The sequence below is a fragment of the Topomyia yanbarensis genome, chromosome 3, assembly GCF_030247195.1.
Source record: "Topomyia yanbarensis strain Yona2022 chromosome 3, ASM3024719v1, whole genome shotgun sequence".
Taxonomy (NCBI): domain Eukaryota; kingdom Metazoa; phylum Arthropoda; class Insecta; order Diptera; family Culicidae; genus Topomyia; species Topomyia yanbarensis.
In genome coordinates this window covers 101,939,538-101,960,716 of record NC_080672.1, presented here as the reverse complement: position 1 = coordinate 101,960,716, position 21,179 = coordinate 101,939,538, and the positions used below count along the sequence as shown (strand labels likewise).

The window sequence follows — 21,179 nt, the reverse complement described above, 5'->3', positions numbered from 1 at the left end:
TACAAACAATGTGTGTAACAACATACAATTTGCTGCTTTAAACGACGTTAAGTGCTCTGAAATAACTATCAAACTTTTTATTTAAGAGAATATTTGTGACCTCTCGTTCACTTTACGCAGGTTCATTATGCTTTACCGTGATCCTAAGGAATAGTTAGACGGCACAGCGATTGAAATTGAAAAATTCTTCACTAACTAGGGTTTATATTCTTCTCATACAACACTACACGCCACAAACACCCACTAACGCCCATACTCCAGAAAACTGAAGTTGATTCGGTAACCACGGCTGAACAAGTGGGAAATCGGAGGTAAGGTTCCTGGAAACTCGACAACCGACTCGATCGTCACGTGGACTTGGAATTAGAACAGCAAACCATCCACATGGTTTTTGGGAAAAAACGGATCGAGACAATTAGTACGAACAAAAGAGTTTAAAAGAGTTTAAAAGTTTTAAATTATCAACCGTAAAATTTTGGTAGTCTTTATCTTTGATGAGCTTTCATCGTAACGCCCGTAGCACCATCAACTACGGGTCGCATTTCGGAGTGCGGTTTTCTGGAGGTCAAGCAACCGATCCATGTGCTTCAGCGTTTCAACGAGACGGCAAGATCGAGGAAGAAGCGCCCGAGTTCCCGAACCAGTCTATTTCCACCCAGAAGGCCATCAAGGCTCCGGAAGAGGATCGCCTTGGTCCGAGTTGTGGTCATCGGAACCAGAAACCATTGAGGACGACGGCAGCGGCAGTTGCGTAACGGTCCCACACGCTTCACACCCACACAATATCTGTAAGTAAGCACCAGTGTATCAAAGTTGGTCATTAGGGACATTAGGGACCTGTAGGTTAGAGTGCCAAATAAAACGAAGGTTACAATCAAAAAGTGATTTTCCGCCTTTGCACATTGAGAAACCACGCGGCGAGGAATGTTCCGACCCTGGGGTTAGGGTAGAGTTTCTGTGCGACTGAGCGGGCGGTAACGAAGGAAAATATGTTGAAAATACATTAGCCATAGAACGAATTCGTGGTTTCAGATGCGCCACTGCGCAGTTAACAATAGGTGAACGAAGTCTTGGTACTACAATTCCTTTGCAGAATTCTGATTCGAAAAACTTTGCCGCCGGTTCTATCCGAATGGTGGACGAGGATATGGCGATTGGTTCATGAAAATAGCGCTGTAATGTAATAGACAATTCAAAATTTATATTATGCGCAGCCAACTATGGAATCTCAGTGTGAAAAAAACCCATTTATCGACTGCGGAACTCTTTAGTGCAACTATGGATTAGTACTAACTGTAGGTGCGTGCGTTCAGGTACCATGTTTTCTTTTAGCAAATGTGCATTTTAGCACGACATGTTGTAGGTCATCGAAAATTTTCGACTCTAACCGGGTACCCACTGCAAGTTTACTGTATACAAAACACATTCGGGGAGGTGTGCGATAAGAGCAAACATGATGATTGCTTGGGTTTACCGAAAAATTCGGATACTGAACATATAAAAGCGCTTCCGTTTGTTGCCCCGCGCGCATTTCCCAATCTCTTGCTACTACTAGTTAAGGTGTTTTTATGGGTTTTCCCTTCAGGTTGTTCGCAACTCGCTGAGGGTCAGCATGTGGGCTCACGGCATAGACGGCTGGGTTGGTGTGCTGGGAGTGATTCTTTTTTACCTATACCGGATAGAAGCTATCGATCCGCAGTTGTTTCTAACAGTGAAAAGTGCAAATATAACTAGCCTGAACCTGCAGGACATATCTAGTGCGTATGTGATCGTAACCGATATGCTGGTTAGCCCCGAGGGCCAGCCGCTGTCTTTGCTGGATGGAAAATGTGAGTTTTATAAACTGGATGCGTCATTCAGAATGTTTATAGTTTGTTTTGTCTGTGCAGTGAAGCAATCAACATTAGATGGATTGAACGAGCTGGGACCAGGAGTTCAATTGATTGCATCCTTCGGTGGAAGTGCTGTGCCATCGGAACTCTTCTCTCACTTGGTAGAGAGCAAATCTAGACGTGCAGCTTTTGTTCGCAATGTGATTCATTTCGCTTCGAGCAACGGATTCAGTGGCGTGGATATTGCTTGGTTGTATCCAACTGAGGCTGATAAAGTTCGTTTAGATGACTGACCAAATATGCAAAGATTATTTACTACATCTATGTTCTTCTAGGAAAACTATGGGAATATGTTGAAAGAGTTGAGAGCGGCTTGTGATAAGAGAAAACTGATTTTAACGGTTACAGTTCCGAGTCATCCTTCTGTTATTGGGAAAAACTATCCCGTGAAAGATTTGGAAAACACAGCAAATTATGTAATTTTGTGTACGACTGAATTCAGGAAATTGAAGAAAACATCACTAGTGGCACCTTTGTACTCGCTTAAAGAGGGATCATCCAACAGTGTGGTGAGTTGAACAAGGGTTCTTCCAATAGTGTGGTAAAAGTCAAAATGTTTTGGTTAAGAGATACCTTATGCCTTAGAATGCCTTCAAGTGCTACTTTGAGAAAAAATAAAATATTTTGATCTCTTTTTGTCTATTCATAGGACCTTTTCTTTTTGAGTAACGAAATATTTTTTTCTCATTCCAAGGACCACCACATCAACGCGTGGAAGCGTGCAGGGTTGAGTGGCGACAAAATTGTGATGGTTATTCAGACTAACGCCCTGACCTACAAACTTCACCAACCGAACGAGTACCGACTGGGGTCGCCAGTTGCGAAGATGAAGATTCGACCGTTTTACAAAATTTGTCAGAAGCTGTACAGTGGTTCGCTGGAGGTATTCGAAGAAACGGGCCGTTGTCCTTATGCATTCCGCGAACAGAATTGGTATTCGTACGAGAACAATAAGTCGATCCAGGGGAAGGTTGCGTACGCAGTTAGACATTCACTGGGTGGAATTGGTGTGTTTAACTACGACGAAGATGATCCATTTGATTGGTGCGGGGATGGGTCACATCCGGTGACTCGAACGGTACTAGCTTCGTTACATGCGGCTCACAGACCAATGTCCGATAGTACGGCTTCAATTGCACAGCGAAGTGTTGCTGATTCCGATTTTGACGCTTTTGAAGGATACGCTCAACTTAGGGTTGTCGACAAGGATTCACAAGACGACACGGACATTCAAATAAATAACGAAGATCTTAGTGGCTACAGCAAACCACAATCTTCGTATGTTGTTCGGCAAATACCACCGCGGCTTGCTTCCACGTGTACGAGTAGGCCAGCATGTCGTACAACAATTACTACCACAACTACCACCAGAAGACCAGTTCCTATACCAGGATGTGGAAGTGGGGATGATGATAGTTCTGATGTTTCACCGTGTAGCGATGAGGATGAGTATGACTCATCGGTGATACTAGCGAACTCGGATCAAGCCTTTGCAGCACTTAATTCCCCTGTGGAAGGTCCCAACGCAAACCATTTATTTTCGGAAGTTGCAGGACCAGCCAGTTCCGGTCCACTCTTTTCAGAGCGAGAACCTGTCGTGAGAATTAAACCTGTTCCGAAAAGTGCCCAATTTGATCCACAACGATCCCGGATAGGCATCATTGCAACAGCTAGTCATGGATCGGCAGCGCCTGTACAACCAAGCGGACCACTGACAAATATTGTTGCTACGGCAACATATCAAACTACTGCAGCTCCAAACACACTTCTTGCTGGCGCAAATAGCATGTCTCAACTTCTGTCCTTGCTGAGCAATCAGATTACTCAGCCAGTTTCTACAGTGTGTCCCTACGATGGAATTATTCCCGATCCGCGGAATCCTCGCTACTATTACTTGTGTCGGAAAGGACTGTTAGTAACTTTTGACGATTGCATTTTTCACTCCTAGCTAATACAAATCCTATCACTATTTCAGCCCAATGTGCGACGAAAATAGATTCTCCTGTGCCGACGGATACGTGTTTAACCCGGTTAGTCAGAAGTGTGCCCCGCTCATGTAGAAATCTGATTCCTGATGTCGGTAGCAGTCTAAATAACTATTTTATAATGTGAAATGTTTGTAATGCCGAATTATGAAGTTTCCTTTCATTCACATAGGTCTTTAACCGCCAGTGATTGAGTTTTAACGTTTGTTCTTGTGTTGCAGTCAAAATCAATAAAAAAATGCGTGATACGATTCTGATTGAATTTTTCTACCCATGACTATCAATTAGGCGACAGAAATCAATCCACCGGGGAAATCAATCGTGGATCTGTCGAGGATAAAGGATATTAAAGTATAATTGAAAACACCCAACAAACATTTCGTGGTTTTTTAAACGTTTTAACAGTTGCATTATTCAGCTCTTGCTGAACATTGGAGGTATACGTGTAATCATATATCGTTTATTCCACCCTTAAACATCCGGGATTTGGAGAATTTATTCAGCTTGTCTGATTAAGACACATAAAAGAACAATTCTTCAGCATGTATACAGCCTGAAGAAAACCACAGTGACCGTTAAAGCGGACGAAGCATTGTTTTCGAGTGTTATGTCTGTTAGTCTGTGAAAACATCACGATTGGAATATACCGAAACACTTAGAAAATATACTGTTTTCTCGCTTGAAAGATTTACGAGTACAGTTGTCGCCAATGTAATACAGTCGTGATTCGCTGATTGGACACTTTTCAACTGGACTGCTTTTTAGTTGGACCTCCGCTAGTTGGACCATTGTCCAACTAAAAAGCATCTGAACGCCAAAATTTCATGTCAAATTTGGTTTGACAATCAATCTGACAATATTTAGCGATGTGAATAGATGCATTTACATTGCCAAGGGACTTTATAGTCCACAGATAGGCACTTACTCGAAACAGGAATGGGCGATGTCGAAACGAATTCTGTCAAAATCGATGTTGTTAACTTAAAAAATTGATCTGGTAAAATCGATTTTTGTTTCAAAATTGTCATTGAAAAAGATACGATTTTCTTACAATCGATCTTTTTGTCTCGAAAAATCGAGATTTTCCCGAAATATCACTATAAAACATTACTTATTACTCGACTGTGCGGGGATTTGTCTGGGTTCAACTAAGTGTGTATGTATGCAAGTCCTTATTGAATTGAATTATTTTTTAGGTTTACTAATGCATTGAACCAACTTGATAGCTTCTTTTTGTTAGCAGACATTTTCCCAGGACGAAATTGAAATTGCAAATTAACTGCAAGAAATTAAAAAAAAAACATTATAAATGTTACAAGAGCAAACCGTTGAACAAATAGAATAAGAAAGGGGTTCTAAGTGCGAAGTATTTCACTTAAAAGTAAAAAAAATAATGTGCGTTTATTGGGACTCGAACCCAGGTCGGTTACCATTCGTCATGGTTCGCTAATCGTGTCAATTTTTGGAGTAGGTTACCTTTGTTAAACACATAATTCAGCTAATCGTCAAAGGTGGTATAAGGGCAAATGTATAGGTAGAAACAACCTTTTGAAGACATGTACTGCAGCTTAATGATTAAAGGTGATAATATTGGTAACATCATTTATTCAACTCGTAATTCAGTCTAATTTAGATGGTTGAATTAGCGCATTAATATTGCCGTTACTACATTTGATAGTAGTATAGTTCAGCCCAGTTTGAACTGGCGAATACTGGAGGTTAAATAGGCTGAATAAACTATTAATGTTTGAACAGTTCAGCGAAAGTGTTATTCAGCTTAAATAGCTTTTAATCTGCTTTTAATCAGCAAATAGTTTTATAGTGCAGCTCCTAATGTTTGTTGGGCAGTAACTCATATCTTGAGACATGTGTTCTCAAATCATTAGGGAAAACGTTGAATTATTTATTAAACATACCTTTGAGTAGCGTCATTTTGAATGTTCAAAGAAGTTTAACGAGCAAGTGGTATCAGCCTCTTTGTTGGTTAGCTGTCGTTGACCTGAAACGATAACAAATTATAAATTCAGATTAGACTATGTTAATCTACAGCACCTGATTGCAAAGCTTTTAGTTGCTTTCGTCTTTTCACTGTTTATTTTCGAATGAGCTTATTTGTAGCATAATCTGTAAGAAACTAGTTCTTGAACATTCTGTTATTTGGTCAGCTAGATGGCATTGACATAATTTGAATATTATGCGACAAAATGACTTAGACATCTAGAGCTTGGTTTGTTCGTGTTTTTTTAAACTACGCAAAGTTCATCTTTTGCTAAAGAAATATATAAAGTAAAACAACTACATTCTCACACACATTTGCACACATACACACACGTTACAAATTGACCGGTGGCCATCGAAGGAGATTTCAATACTTGGCCATTGGCAGGCCTGAGATGAGAAGAAAGGGGGGGGGGGGGGGGGTGGGGGAGGATTGTCAGCTGGGCGATTGCCCCGGGCCCGGGTCTTATTAGGAGGCCGGCGTTTTTAACCCATTCATGCCCATGTTGTTTGTGGACAACAACGTTTTTAAACAGCTAAAACTTTTGATTGATGCAAAATTTGCTCGCAAAAACAAGTAAGGCTAATAAATGTGACTATTGCCTTTCATTTGAGCATTAACAGTTACAAGGATCAGCCTTAGAACTGAAGTTATTGCATTTAATCTGATTGGATTTCGATCGAGCAGTGTTGCCAGGAACAGTTTACGTTGACAACGGAAAATGAATTTTTTATATATCTTCGTTATGGTGCAATATTTTTGAAAACTGATAAAACTTATCAATTTAGACTGTCTTTGGCTACGTTTTTCATACAATTGAACTATTGTAAATAGTCTCGGAGAATTGTATTGAGCATAGGCAGGTAAAAATTGAGTAGCTTCTCACACTGCAAGGGACCTATCTTTATGAAAAAAAAACTTTTCGTGTATCTTGATCTCACCGTTTTCAAGGAAAAATAGTTTTGAAACCCTACATGCACTAGGAAAAAGTTGGGCATGGAAGGTTTAATCTGAAAATAAAATTCCGGTATTCACCGAAGAGCAATGAAAATAGTACCTAAATGTAATTTCTATGTATTCATTCGCTTAATTATATTGTTATATGATGAAAGCGAGAGAAATTAAAAGACATTTCAATTAATTAACTTAAAAATTTGAACACTTAATGTGAATACCTGTATTTGATACTTGAGTAGTGTGATTTTTTGTGTTTCGAATTCATCTTATCAGTAACAAGCACCAACTGGGTGTTTAGTTAGACGATGTATCTAAACTAGCACCCAAATTAACACTAGTTAGACACAAAAAAATCCAAACAGTCACAACATATGTGAACGTCTAAAGCAACTGACTTGTCCCGAGAGAAGTTCCGGGAAGAACATGCAGAAGCTCTGGTTTGCTGACGTGAAAGCGAAAACGAACCCTTGTCTGTTGGCTATGGAGCAAAATGCCTGGCATTATGCAATACTAAATCTAACTTAAATTAAGTTCGATATTTTGTGTTTAAATTAAGTTTAATTTTTGGTGTTTCGAATTCATCTCGTCAGTAACTAGCACCAACTGAGTATCTAGTTAGCTGATGTATTTGACATTTTGCTGATGATATTTGAGGTTTGCTGAAACAAAAGATCTTACAAGAGTTTTCTATTTTACGTACAAGGTCAAAAAACCGCTTCTATTGATTCTATGGAATACACTTCAAAATATTCAGAAGCCAATTCAAAGTATTTTCGTAGAATACAGCAACACACATGAATGTATCCATCCTCATCTGCGTTCGCTTGTATGTTGGCGGTACCGTCTGTACATTGCCATGGAGACGTTGGGTGCGATTGTTGTTGAGTGAATATTTGTTCCTGTTAGATCCGTATATGTTGGTTTTGTAACCGTTTGTGGTGTGGCATAAGATAACGGTTGACTGTTTATGGTTATAGTAGGCAGACTTAACAACACAATTCGCCTGCAGTGGGTTTAGTTTTGCTGTACATCTATAGTATCTATCAGCGTTTGTTTCCCGAAATGAAATATATCTTTGAATATGGAATCATGAAGTCAGTACCTTTGTATATAGGTGTTGACGCAATCTAGGCTCGAATTAGCGTCCCTTTGACACGGTACCTGGGTATTTAAAAATTGAAAAACTCGCAACTATAGCACTTTTAGTCGATTTGAATACCACGGAATAAGAAGCTGTCGAAATTCGCCTATTTGGCACGCAACCTGTGGATGTTGTAATATGAATCAACCGAAGACTAATAGGGGCGACGGACACACGAGTTTGCCATGATACAAGCGGTTAGAGGGTCCCACGAAATGTCAAACAGAAAACGCGTTGGAAATCGTGAATGCTTTGCTTTTCTTTTGTGTTTGTTGTTTTTGCTTGGCAACTCGTTATCGGTTGTTTATTTGAACAGAAGGTTATGTTGTATAGTTCTTAGCAACTAATGTATGTAAGTTTCGATTGAAAGTTTCTATGGAATATCTATGAGATGGTTGACGGCAGCATAATTTGGATAGTACGATATCTGCACAATGTCGGCTCGGATTCCATGCTGCAATGAAATTCATGGGCACGAGTGGAGATAGCGGTCCCAACAAAATGGAGAAAAAAAAAAACAAGAAATTCACACATCCGGAGCAGGCGCGGCGAATTCGTTCACCAGAGGTTATTTGGTGAGGTCATCACCACTAGCAGCAGCTGAAGTCATTCTGCAAAAGCAGGAGAAGGAACAACAGCCAGAGCAGAGCGGGATGAGTTAGACCTCACAGAAGCCAAAAGTAGTGGCAACGAAGCACTTGGTGGAGGAGCTCCACAAGGTTGTAGACGCGAGAAACAATGTCCATAAGGTATCAGAATCCGAAAGGCGCTACTGTCTGCCGTGAAGGAGTATGACACAGAAACGCGGGGGCTGATGTTGTTGAGCGAGCATTGGAGTCGGCTAAGTCTACTATCCATGACCAGGCGGGCCCAAGAGGCAGACGCTCGAGGACGCTGTTGTTGCCAGAAGGAAAAGACGTCATCCAACAGGAAGAAAGCTGGTGTACCACTGAAGGTCGGAGGGAGAAACACGGGAAACACTAAAAGCAGATGGAAGAGCGAAAAGGGGAGGAAACGCAGAAAGGAAAACCTTCGGCAAATCAGAAGACGCCAAAGAAAGATGCACTGATCATCGAAGCGAACGATAAGACGTCCTAAGCCGCTCTTCTCAAGAAAGTGAGAGAGGACCCAAAGCTGAAGGAGTTGGGAGAAAACGTCGATAAAATGAGGCGCACTCACAAAGACGAGATGATTCAAGCCGAAGAAGGATCCCTTCGTCAAGAGCTTGACCGAATGCGAGGTCGTTGCTAAATCCTTTGGCAGCGAAGCAAAAGTGAGAGTCCTGTCGCAGGAAGTCTTAGTCGAGTGCAAGGGTTAGACGAGATAACGACCGTAGAAAAACTGATGGTTGCACTGACCGAGCAGTGAAAACTGGATGTATCGGCGACTATACGGATTTGGAAATCGTATGGAGGCCTCAAACGGCGGCGATTCGACTACTGGTAGCCGTTGCCAACAAGCTGGCGTAGATTAGTAAGATAGAAGTCGGATGGTCGGTGTGCTCGCTGAGGGTCGCTCCACGAGTTACGAAGCAGATGGAGCGATGCTTCATATGGTTGAACCTCGGGTATCAGGCGAAGAACTGCAAGGGTCCGGACAGGTCTACACTGTGTAGAAAATGCGGAGAAGAGGGGTACGTTGCTAGAGACTGTGCGAAGTCACCAAGGTGGACACCAGAGCAGTACCATCGGATACTGGATGCACTAACCGACTCGTTAGTCGGTCGTCTCCTCCTATAACAACCAGAGTTCGGTTGTTATAGGAGGAGACGTTAACGCTTGGGCCGTGGAGTGGGGTAACGGGCTGACCAACACAAGATGTTGCAGTTTATTGAAAGCTCTGGCGCTGCTGGATGTAAGCCTGTGCACCGAAGGTTTCGCTAGCACATTCTGTTAAGACGGCCCCTTCATCGACGTAATATTCTGCAGCGCGTCGCTGATGGATAACATGAATTGGCGATTTAGTGAACAGTATACACATAGCGATCACCAGGCGATCCACTACACCATTTTTTCCTTTTTTGTTAACGACTAAGAGTGAGTCAATTTTCCTTTTTTATGTTTTTAACGACATTTAATTAGCGAGGGACTGGAAAATGAAGCATATTTTTCAATATTAAGAGCCATAGTACTCAAGGGATGAGCAAGGGGTTGAAGGAAGAAAGTTTTAGAAAAGCGTGGAATGGGTCATATGAGCAAGCTTAGAGTTTTCCGGCGACTTAACCCTTTGTCTGCTACCGCAGGATATTTAGGCATTAGAAATGCGTATCACCTGCGTCTACGGCATGTCCGGACGAGCATAAAGTAACTTGTTACTTCATGCTGTCGGAATCGATGCCAAAAGATCCTGCCCCTGCGGTAGCAGACAAAGGGTTATGGCGCCGGTAAACTCTAAGCTTGCTCATATGACCCTTTCCACGCTTTTTTAAAACTTTCTTCCTTCAACCTCTTGCTCTCCTTTGAGTACTATGGCTCTTAATATTGAAAAATATTCTTAATTTTCCAGTCCGTCACTACACCATTGCACTTGTAACGCAGAGAGCGAGGATTGGCGAGCGAAAGTGAAAAATAAAGGACTTCGATAAGGACCTTTTTTGTGTAAGCACTTCGTGCTGACAGCGTCACTCCAATTCCGAGCGCCGATGAGCTGTCGGACATAGTAGCAAGGACACGTGATGTAACAATGCCGAGGTAAATGGAGCCGAGGAACTACCGGCGTCCAGCGTACTGGAGAAACGAAGGGCTAAGCATCCTCCGGGCTGCGTGCCTAAAAGCCAGAACACGCGTTCAAGATCTGAGGCAGTCAGAGAAGAGTGTAAGCTAACATTCCGGGCGACCAGGGCCGCTTTTAAACGCGAGATAGTGCTAAGCAAGCCCACCTGCTACAAGGAACTGCGTAAAGAAGCAGACGCCAACACCTGGGGCAATGCTTACCGTGTCGTTATGGCCAGGATTAAGGGTCCAATGACGCCAGTCTATATGTGCTCTGCAAACTGAAAAGCATCGTAAAGGGTCCTTGCCCGAAGCACGACCCAACCGCATGGCCTTCTACACCGTACGTTGATGCAGACGGTGGCAATACTGGTGACAATCGAGTCTCCAACGACGAGCTCCTTATAGTGGCAAAAGGGCTGAAAGTGAAGAAAGTTAGCGGATCGCTTGGTATCCCCAACGTGGCACTGAAGACCGCGATCCTGGCGTTTCCGGACATGTTTAGGATAGTCCTACATAAATGCCTGGACGGAGGCTACTTCTCGGATAGATGGAAGATCTAGAAGCTGGTATTGCTGACAAAACCAGGGAAACTACCAGGAGATCCAGCATCGTATCGGCCTATATGCCTGCTGGATACTCATGGTAAGCTCCTGGAAAGGGTTATCCTCAACTGGCTGACAACCTATGCTGAAAGTGAGAACGGACTATCGCAGAGGCAGTTCAGGTTCCGGAAAGGAGGATCGACGGTGGACGCCATCCATATAGTTTTCGAGAGCGCGGAGAAAACTTCGAAGTAAAAGAGAAGGGGTAATCGCTACTGCGCCGTGGTTACGATCGACGTGAAGAACGCGTTCAACAATGCCTATCACCGTAGCACTGCACAGAATGCGGGTTCCAGATTATCTATGCAAGGTTCTGAAAAGCTACTTCCAGAACCGAGTACTGGTCTACGAAACGATCGTTGAAATTATAACAGCCATGTCGACTATGTATGTGAGAGGGCTGCGAGGACAACTAACGCATTGGCAAGGTATGGCGTACCGGCCTGAGCTGCATCGCTGAACTCAAAGCGGAACTGGACGAAGTTGACAAGCACTGTGAACGTGCAAGCGATACCGAAACGAGTGATCTTCGAATGCCCTAAATTCGTTAAAGCCCGAAGGGATATGCCTGGTGTGACAGTGGACAATATCGTCGAAGAGATGTGCCACGACGAGCACATCTGGGACGCTGTCAACAGAGTGGTTACGAGTATACTCTCCGAGCTGCAGAGGAAGTGGTGAAGGGTCCAACAAAGTAACACCATTGGCTAGAACACCGCCGGGAAACCACAAATCGGTTTTCGGGAGAAATTCCGCCGCCGGGGGACTCTTTTACAGTGTAGACTAGGTCCATCGCCGGGGACCAGTTGAGTAGTACGCGACATATCACCTGGTTTGGGTCGTCGGGGCACCAGTGAACCGGACGTCTGACTTCACCGGAATTGCTGGACCGACCTCGAGGCCCTTCCGGGTAGCTCGTAGGTAGGCTAGATCCGCCGCCGAGGATTAGACCGAGTAGACCGGATCGAATAGCTAGCAGTGGGTCGTTGGGGTGCCAGTGAACCGGAAGCTATGCTCGAATCGCTGGATGGACCTCAGCACCTACTGGCCTACTCGTGACGAAAAGGGGAGCTAATTGGCTCACGAAACAAACACCGGTACCGAGCGAAATTCCGTTACCGAGGAACTCAAAGTCGGAGTAGGATAATATCCGAGTTGATCTCGATACAGTTGGGAGCTACATGACTCAAGAAAGCGGGTATCGGAAATTCCTCCGTCGGGGAACTATCGGTCGGAGTAGGGTGAGTTCACCGTTGGGGATTATCCGAGTAGATCGTGATAAGGTTGGGAGCTGGATGATTCACGGGAACAGGAGCTAAATGGCTCAAGAAATCAGCATCTAAACGGCTTACTGGGACGAGAGCTAAATGGCATCGTAATAGATGAAGACAAGAAGCGAGAGAAGAGTCGAGAGTTAAATAAAAGCTCATAGGTCGAGCCACTCCATGAACCAAGTGAGGCTCCGAGATAGAGCAGAAGAAAGAGGTGCGACGAAAGCACAACGATCCCCCAACGAAGTAATACGATGATGTAGTTTCGTGTTTCGTGGGGAAGAAGGAAGGATTGTTTTCAGTGGTTATGCACGAACGTGAGTCGTGAGTCCCACACACTGCCAATACACTACAGGCCAGGCTTTTAAAGCTTTTTAAACCTTACTATAAAAAACACGCGCTCACACAGGCATTGTTCCAAATCGTCGAGCTGAGTCGATTGGTATATAAGACTCGGCCCTCCGGCCCTTGGAGAAAATCTTGAAAATTTGAGCGAATTCTATTCATTTCTTTTATAAGAAATGCAAAAAGCTTCCGGTCCGGACAGTATCCCCAACATGGTACTGAAGACTGCGATCCAGGTGTCTCCGGACATGTTCAAGACAGTGCGAGTGAATTCTCTGGACGAAGACTACCTACCAGGTGGATGGAAAATCCAGAAGATGGTGTTGCTTCCAAAACCAGTGAACTTAGCTTTCCTAGCGGCGGAATTTTCCCATATACCGATAGTCATTTCCTTGAGCGGTGATGGGATTTCGCTCGGCACCGATGTCCGATTATTGAGACAATTGGCTCTGGCGGTAGATTAAGCCAACTCAACAGGCATTCCGGTAGGTGCCGAAGCCTGTCGCCAAATTACACTACAAGTAGCTTGTAAAATATTCTCAAAAGGTAACGTTTTCAAAAGGAATTTGGAGAAAACTTAAATTTATTTAAAATATTAGGCATATCTTCCATTTTTCAAAGTTCCCCATATGCGGGGTAATCTGCAACAGGCATAATTTTTGTACATCCTAAAAGTAGCTAATTGTTATTTTGATTAGATAAGTACTATTTAGTATTCTCAATACTACCATTAATGCTTGTACATGTTGAATACTATTCTAAAGTATCGGCATTTTAGTTATACCGCTTTGAAAAGAGTTGCTAGTTACCCCGTTTGACGGTATAAATGATTCGGTAAATTATTAAGACTAAAAGTTTCAAATGATCAAAGTAATCCCGAGATCAAAGCCATCCCGGTTTACGGTATCTTCAATTCAATGAACAATTTACGGAAAGCAATTAACTTAGGAATGCAAGAACATTACTGTTGCAGCAATGAAGCGATAACAAATCATTTGAGCGAACCGTTTTGACGAGCGCTATAGTTGTACGAATTTCCTCCATTAAAATGTAGTTTATAATGGAAAATGAAAATAATGAAGAATATTGTTCTCTATTTTGAAACTATGTTCCAATGTGTCGAAATCCGAAAAGATATTCTCAGCGCAGGTAGGTGTTAATTTTTATATTTTGACCGACACATATGACTGCTTTTTAGAGTAGTCTATGCAATTATCTAAATGATTTCAGGCGATAATTTGAATCAAATCAGTGCAAAGTGTTTCGCGTCCATTTTTTCCGCAGGTGAATTCTTTTTAGTTACTTCGTCGTGTTTAGAAATTCAACTGCATTGTTTTCACTATTTTCAAGAACTACTCGTTTCAAACAAGTTTATAATTTTCAATAGGTATTATTTACGTGCTGTACAAAGAAATGAAAAATATACAGTAAAAAGTGTGAATAAACACTCACTGGAAAAAGTAAGAACGCTTACGTTAAATAAATATATTTTAATTGCTTGTAATATTTTTAATTTCTATTCAAATTCTCTAATGCTAATTCATTTAGCTTGTCTCAACTAAAGAAACGTAAAAATTGTTCTAGTTAATCGAACCACTAATAACGTTTTGTGCGACCTCATCAGTAAATTGAAATAACAAATGGCTGTTTTGAATATTCTTTGTTCCAAATTATTTTTTGAATGCTTGGTTGACAGATGCAGTTCATGTTGCGTGAAGGCGTGAATTTAGCAATTGCCCATTCATTAGACCCTTCTTGCTAATTCTATGCCAACATGTCCCGAATGGGTGCGTTTTGTAACAAATACGTGATTATGTAATAAATGCACGAATATTAGAAATACATGAAATATCAATATTTAATTTTGACCACAGCTCAAGCTTACCGCGTATTTTTGATTGTTTTTTGGCCTTGACAACATTACCTGCTCGATTATGCTACTGATCTACACCAGTGTACATTACTAAGCAAAAAACTAACAAGCGTTCCATAAACTATTTGCAGTGGACCATTATTAGTTAGATATCCGGTGTAGATATGTATCATTTTATTACCGACAAATTGTCAGCTAACAGCTACATGTACATAGCAGCGGCGCACGCGATTTTTGAAGACCGCTTTTTCAATAACCAATTCGTTGTGATTGTCGGGATTGCATTCATGACAGTTACGTGCAATCACATGGCTGTCTGGCGAATGTAGTTGTCTCTTGGCGCAAAGGTGACGGGTTCGTTGCCCAGTTCGCTAGCTGAAGGGGTATATGTAAGCCTGGCAGTATTTAGACTCGACTATCAACCTAAAGTAGTTATTCAACTTGAGTTTACTGGACTAATAGTTGATACGAACTTCCTCGATATTTTGTTCAGATATTACTTCTACACCTAAAGGTATACCAGCGCAATCAAGTACACACGATTCAAATGTGATAATGGTTAGCTCAGTTCTAACTCGACAGTTTAAAAAGTAATGAGAAGCAATTACAATATTAACACAATTGCGTTCATCGCACGCTATAACTGTTATTAGCGGGCACTGTTTGTGATGGGTAATTGTGCTCGTTAGCAAGTTCAGTGTTCAGACGACATCAGCTTACTAGAAATGCTGTTTTGGTGCCAACATCAAGCTTGTCTCTTAGGGTGAAATGTAAGTTTGTGATCGTACACGAATTGACAAGATCACTGCAATATTGCAAAACCTTTTAGCAAAATAATGCTGGTCCTTCATATTAGAGCAGCTTATTTAGTAAGAGATACATGTGATGGTGTATGTAGATATGTAGAGCATATTGCATCATTTTGCATATAATACAATTCAGTTCCTTCATATCCTAATTGAAGCATGGTGAAACAACTGAAAATCGTTATAGAATGATGTATGAGTACATCGCTTTTGAGCTTTGCCATTGTCGGCATCAGCTGTTACTTCTCAAGGTGACGTTCTGTACTTGCCTGGAAATGGTACGCGATTTTGTGCAGGTCCCATACTATGGCTGTGTGTAACCGAGAAACTGATGTTTCCAATTACGCATTTAATATATATCCTTTCAGTTTCGTATAAGTTATTCTGACTGATCATTTGAACTGATTATATAGCTCTCTTTATGACAACGGCATAAACGATATTAGAAAATACACCATTTGCTTCAACTCTAAATCGAACCCCAAAACGTTATTTTTCACTTCGAGTTGAACGTATATATTAAAAAGAACTACAATCCATTCAAAACCTTCGCTAGAAACAGTAAATTTTAATATTTTGTATTGTGATCATCCTTTCTGCAACATGTCCGTCTTACCCCCACCATATGTCCGTTTCACCCGCAGTCTGGAAAAAATAAAGATATTTCTTCGTTTTTCAGTTCTTTAAAAAATGATACTTGTTGATTTTTGTAACACAATCCCTCTGGGCACTTGAGAGCCAACATATGGAGCTACAACATAGAGTATTACATGTTGACATAAACATTCTCTTACTATGTTATTTTTCAATCTATCCTTAATATGTCCGTCTTACCCCCAGTTCCCCTACCATATTTCGATGACTTTGAGGTCGCTGTCAAGTGCCAGATTTTACCAGACATTTTTAGTTGAGCTGCAAGATTTTCTTTGCAAAATAGTGGCAACCCTGTCCCCTCGTCAGTAACTGACACCAACTATCAGTTAGACTATATATCCAAACTAAACCAAATTGGCCCCAGTTAGACATTAAATCCAAACCGTTCACAAAACATATGTGAACGCCCAAAGCAACTAGCTGGTACCGAGTGATGTCTCGGTTAGCCAAGCACAGAAGCTCTGGGTCGCTGACTAGTATAGGAAAACGAGCTCTGTCCTTTGGCACGAGAGCCAAATGCCTGTAGGTATGTAACATATATTTTTCTTGATGGGAAAAAAATCGGATGAAATAATTTTCGCATGAGGGCACAAAACTGCCAATTTGATGTTAGTTTCGATATATAGTCTAATTGATAGCATGTTGGTGTCAGTTACTGACGAATGGATCACGAAACATTGAAATCTAACTTATTTAAGTTAGGTTTTGTGCTTTTAAGCGCAAATTACTTAATCCATTTTTGTTCCTTTAGGAAAAATAAGTTACAATAAAATAGCATATATAATGCCTCTAGACGGTAAGCAGCAATAGAAGCAGACACAATAAATATTGACATTGTACTGATAATTAATCATAGATTTATAATCGTATAATACAACAAAATTATTTAATTATAATTTCAAAAAATTCTGTATATTATTAGGAAATATTTGAGCAGATTTGTATTTGATTGGTCTGTTCATTGACAACATTTTTTCTTCTGTGGACAAAAATAATATTACCCATTAAAATTACCTTTGTAATCAATAAATCCATCATTATGGTCTCACGAGAGAACAACGGAAACATTATTAAAAAATTTACGACCGGTGTCGCCGTCGTTTGTAGTTCCACTCCCTAGCTCGACAACATCGACGTTCAATCCCAATTCCTTCTTTAGTTTTTTCTGGATCATTTATAACCGTCCTTTCTATAGTTGTTGGTTTACGTTCCAATTCTTCAGTTGAAGCTTATAAGAAATATGCAACGCCAACTCCAGAAAGCGAATTAGAAAAACTGATATCTCATACTTAAATGTGGAAACATTCTTTGAGCATATTTATTTTTCGCTGCTTATTGCGACCTGACGAACCCTTGAAAGTTACAGATGGCCGACCTGTCCACTACTTTTTCCTCCGTTTTCACTGAAGCGCCCCCCGTTATGGAAGCAAGTTTCTTCGTCAAGCCACTTATTATATTTCGCTTCAAAGACAAATAATTTCCTAGGGCATTTGTCCCACCCTGTTACAGTTTAACTGTTTACGTAAATTGATTGGATTTTAGACTAATGTAATGGTGTAAAAATATTCAACACAAACCACAAAATGAAGAAAATCGACTTCGAATATATTGGATGATAGAATGCGTCGAATTTGTTACATTAGAGGCACAAATGCGATTCAAAATATAGCGAAAAACGTGTTCTTTTTGCACATCTCGACTAAAAGTTGATTTATAACTAATAATTTCACATAGCGTAATGTTGAAGAAAATGTTTTCATTCTATGACAAACTAGCTTCACCTATCAAACTATTTCAACGATAAACAAACTTGTCATTTTTGGCTATTGACGCACGAGTTGGAAGCAAACACTTTTCGTTTTTGACAGTGCACAAACAGCATTTTCGTTTTTTACAGTGCACTACTCCGGTGTAGTTGAAGCCAAATACTTGGGTGTAATATCAGTCTATCTCTTTTTTTCACTACACCGGTGTAGCACCACACGGATAAATAAAACAACCTACAGAATAAGTTCTTTTAACTTACTTTAGAGTTGTGCGTCGCTTTCGCACTTAATAGTGTTGTCAAAAACAAAACGAGAGATTCGACTCAGTCGAGGTCTTCCGTGGAGGAAGGTACTTTGAGTTGTTTGGGGTATACTCAAAATTAGATAAATTCAACTTAAATTTGAGTGTAAAAAAAACAATCAATGAGTTGCAGTTTTTGCCATGGTTAAATGGAAACACCTTCAGCACGGTTTACCTATTTTTTTCTAATTGGCTCTACGATGGCCCGAGATTGAGTCAAAAGAACTCAATTTTAAGTAGTTTTCCGTTTGCATGCAGGTAAAAACGAAACGCTAAATTGCATTTTCGAATTGCCAAATAGTGCGCAAATGCTCTATGTCATAATAATGCTTTTTCAGGAAGAATTATTTTCCAGGAGTACCAAGGAAAACCATTGAAATCTTGTCCGCGTATAACTCACAAGTCTGTAAAGTCTGTAAGTTTCTGCAAGAAATGTTGAATGTTTTGAATAAAACACGCCTAAAGAATTCTATAGTAATTTTTATCAATTTTGTCGTGGAGTATGGTGGGGAACAAAAGTTGTTCGTAATTTTGTGGCTAAAACATAGATTTTTGGAGTGGAACAAATGATTTGTCGGATTCATGCTCTAGTGCACTAAAACGTTCAGAGATTTTTTTCGTATTATAGTATAGAACAATTTTGTAGAACATTTAAAACATGTGAAAATCAAAGAAAAAAATTATTAAGTAAAATCCTTGTGTAGAGATTCTGTGTAAAAAAGTTTAACATTTCAATCAGCTTAAGAAAAGGACACTTGGAGTCTTCAGCAAAATTTCTTGTGATGATATTTGCTAAAATTTTGCTGATGATGCCGATCTTGAATATGAAATATTCGAATATAAAAAAATAAAATTTGGATCTCACTAGCCTAAAGTTTAATACGCGTGAGATTTTGGCCACCCATTTCCAGATCTGGACCACTGCGCGGCGGCGCATGAACCAAAGAAGCGCGATCGACCTCAGAAAAAGGAAGGAACAATGGAAGCAGCTCAGATGGAATCTCATCCCGATCAGAAACACATAACAAAAATATTTCAAGACTATATCTCGAGCTGTTACTTGTTCTAATTTTCTGTTATTTTGACTACTAACGAGACCAGATTTATAACACAGCTTATTACGAAAATTGCATTCTGTTATAATCTTGTTATTGCATTCTGATCGGGATGTGTCATCACAGACTAGCTTGCCAATGCGATCTAGTAACCGCATACGAGGCAACAAATAAATTACTTCGAGCCGGACTCGAATTCATATTAATTTATTTCGCATAGTTTGAGTAATTTTTTTTTAAAAAAGTATTTAAATTATTAAATTATATTAAAACATACTGGAATGATTTTTTTGACTCATGATGCGAAAAAAACGAATTGAACCAGGGTTGGGGTAATTTGGACCTTTTGCAATCCTTTGTTCAAAAGCGCATGGACGTACTCTGATAAGACACAGTTAAAAGCCATCTAAGAAAAAATATGCGCAATGGGTTAGACTTTCAGAAAAAGAAGTGTTTTGGCAAATTGGTTGATATGGTTCTATTCTATAGCTCAATAATTCTTACTAGGTCCCAATTGGCCCAGTTTCCATGTTGATTTTGCGTCTTCATTTATTTTTTTATTTGGCTCATTTTATTTATTTAACGCAATTAATCAATCGTTTAGTTCATTTTTCGCATTTTATGTAATTTATTCAGCTTATTTATTTTATTGAATTTAATTATTTTGATCGTCATTATCATTTATTTATTTTTTTGGTTTGATTTATTTTATGCACTGTATTCATTATATCCATTCGATTATATTAATTATATTAATATAATATATTATATAATATATATTATATATTAAATATTATATATTATATATTATATATTATATATTATATATTATATATTATATATTATATATTATATATTATATATTATATATTATATATTATATATTATATATTATATATTATATATTATATTGATATTAAAATATAAGCTCATATTATACACGTTTTAACTTTAACATCATCCCGATGAGAAACACGCAACAGAAATATTTCAATACTATATCTCACATTGTTACTAACGAAACATTTATAGCACAATATGTTACAACAATTGGGTTCTGTTATAATCTTGTTATTTCATTCTGATCGGGATTCGCCCCTTTTATTGGTTAGAAAACTCTTTAGAAAAATCTCTAATCCTATGTGCGGGGTTGGGAGGCTGCGTACAAAATCATCGATTTACTAACTATGCTACGCTATGTCTACTTCCGATAAAATTGGTTTTTGTTGTTTGACGATCGTTGTAGGGTGATCGAAAATAACAAAATAACGAACAATAACACCGCGACACCAAATGGAAGACAGGACCAGATGAACAAACGAAATCAAAAGAAAAAGAACTGTGGCAAGAATACCAGACTTTCACAAGCGGATTAAACATACGTTTTCATTCCCAATGAACGTATTGTGAAGTTTTTTAGTTTTAAACATTTGTATTTTTTTCGTTGATTTAAATGTCATGTTTTGAGCGTTTTATTTTAGAAACAAAAATCGTTAACCAATTAGTTTCTTTTGTAGAAGTATCAATGTGTGTATATTCTATTTTCATTTGAGAAAAAGTACGCTTTTTTCTATATTCCAGTTTAAAAAAAGGGCACCTGCCCAGGACTAGAGGGCGGTGGAGTTCTTAGGACCACTATTTTGACAGAGAGTCAAAATGCGCCTTTTCACTCCGCACTGCATTGCGAGTACCATTGTTACCCCTATGTCTTTCTAAATGTCATGCTATTGTAGAAAACAGATTGCCCTTGCCAACACCTACAAAATAGATACATTAGTTTTCGGTCAAATAGCTTTGAAGGACCACCTTCCCTCATAC

General features: G+C 39.9%; 2 protein-coding genes across 5 annotated transcripts in view; one reads left to right on the top strand and one right to left on the bottom strand.

The window, feature by feature from the left end:
• The window catches only part of LOC131689596 (sialin-like), a 42,535-nt gene that overhangs the window by 9,311 nt on the left and 12,045 nt on the right, over nucleotides 1–21,179 (bottom strand). For all 4 annotated transcript variants that reach the window (XR_009305424.1, XM_058974797.1, XM_058974798.1 and 1 more), the window contains exon 2: nucleotides 5,794–5,876. Coding sequence is in view for 3 of the 4 variants with exons in the window: in XM_058974797.1 (XP_058830780.1) it covers nucleotides 5,794–5,809 (16 nt within the window). In the remaining variant the exon portion in view is untranslated. The remainder of the gene's footprint in view (nucleotides 1–5,793; nucleotides 5,877–21,179) is intronic.
• LOC131689597 (uncharacterized) lies at nucleotides 1,649–3,983 on the top strand. Its single transcript, XM_058974800.1, has 3 exons — nucleotides 1,649–2,401; nucleotides 2,587–3,803; nucleotides 3,868–3,983. The coding sequence occupies exons 1-3, from the start codon at nucleotides 2,183–2,185 to the stop codon at nucleotides 3,950–3,952; spliced, it is 1,521 nt and encodes a 506-aa protein (XP_058830783.1). The 5' UTR covers nucleotides 1,649–2,182; the 3' UTR covers nucleotides 3,953–3,983.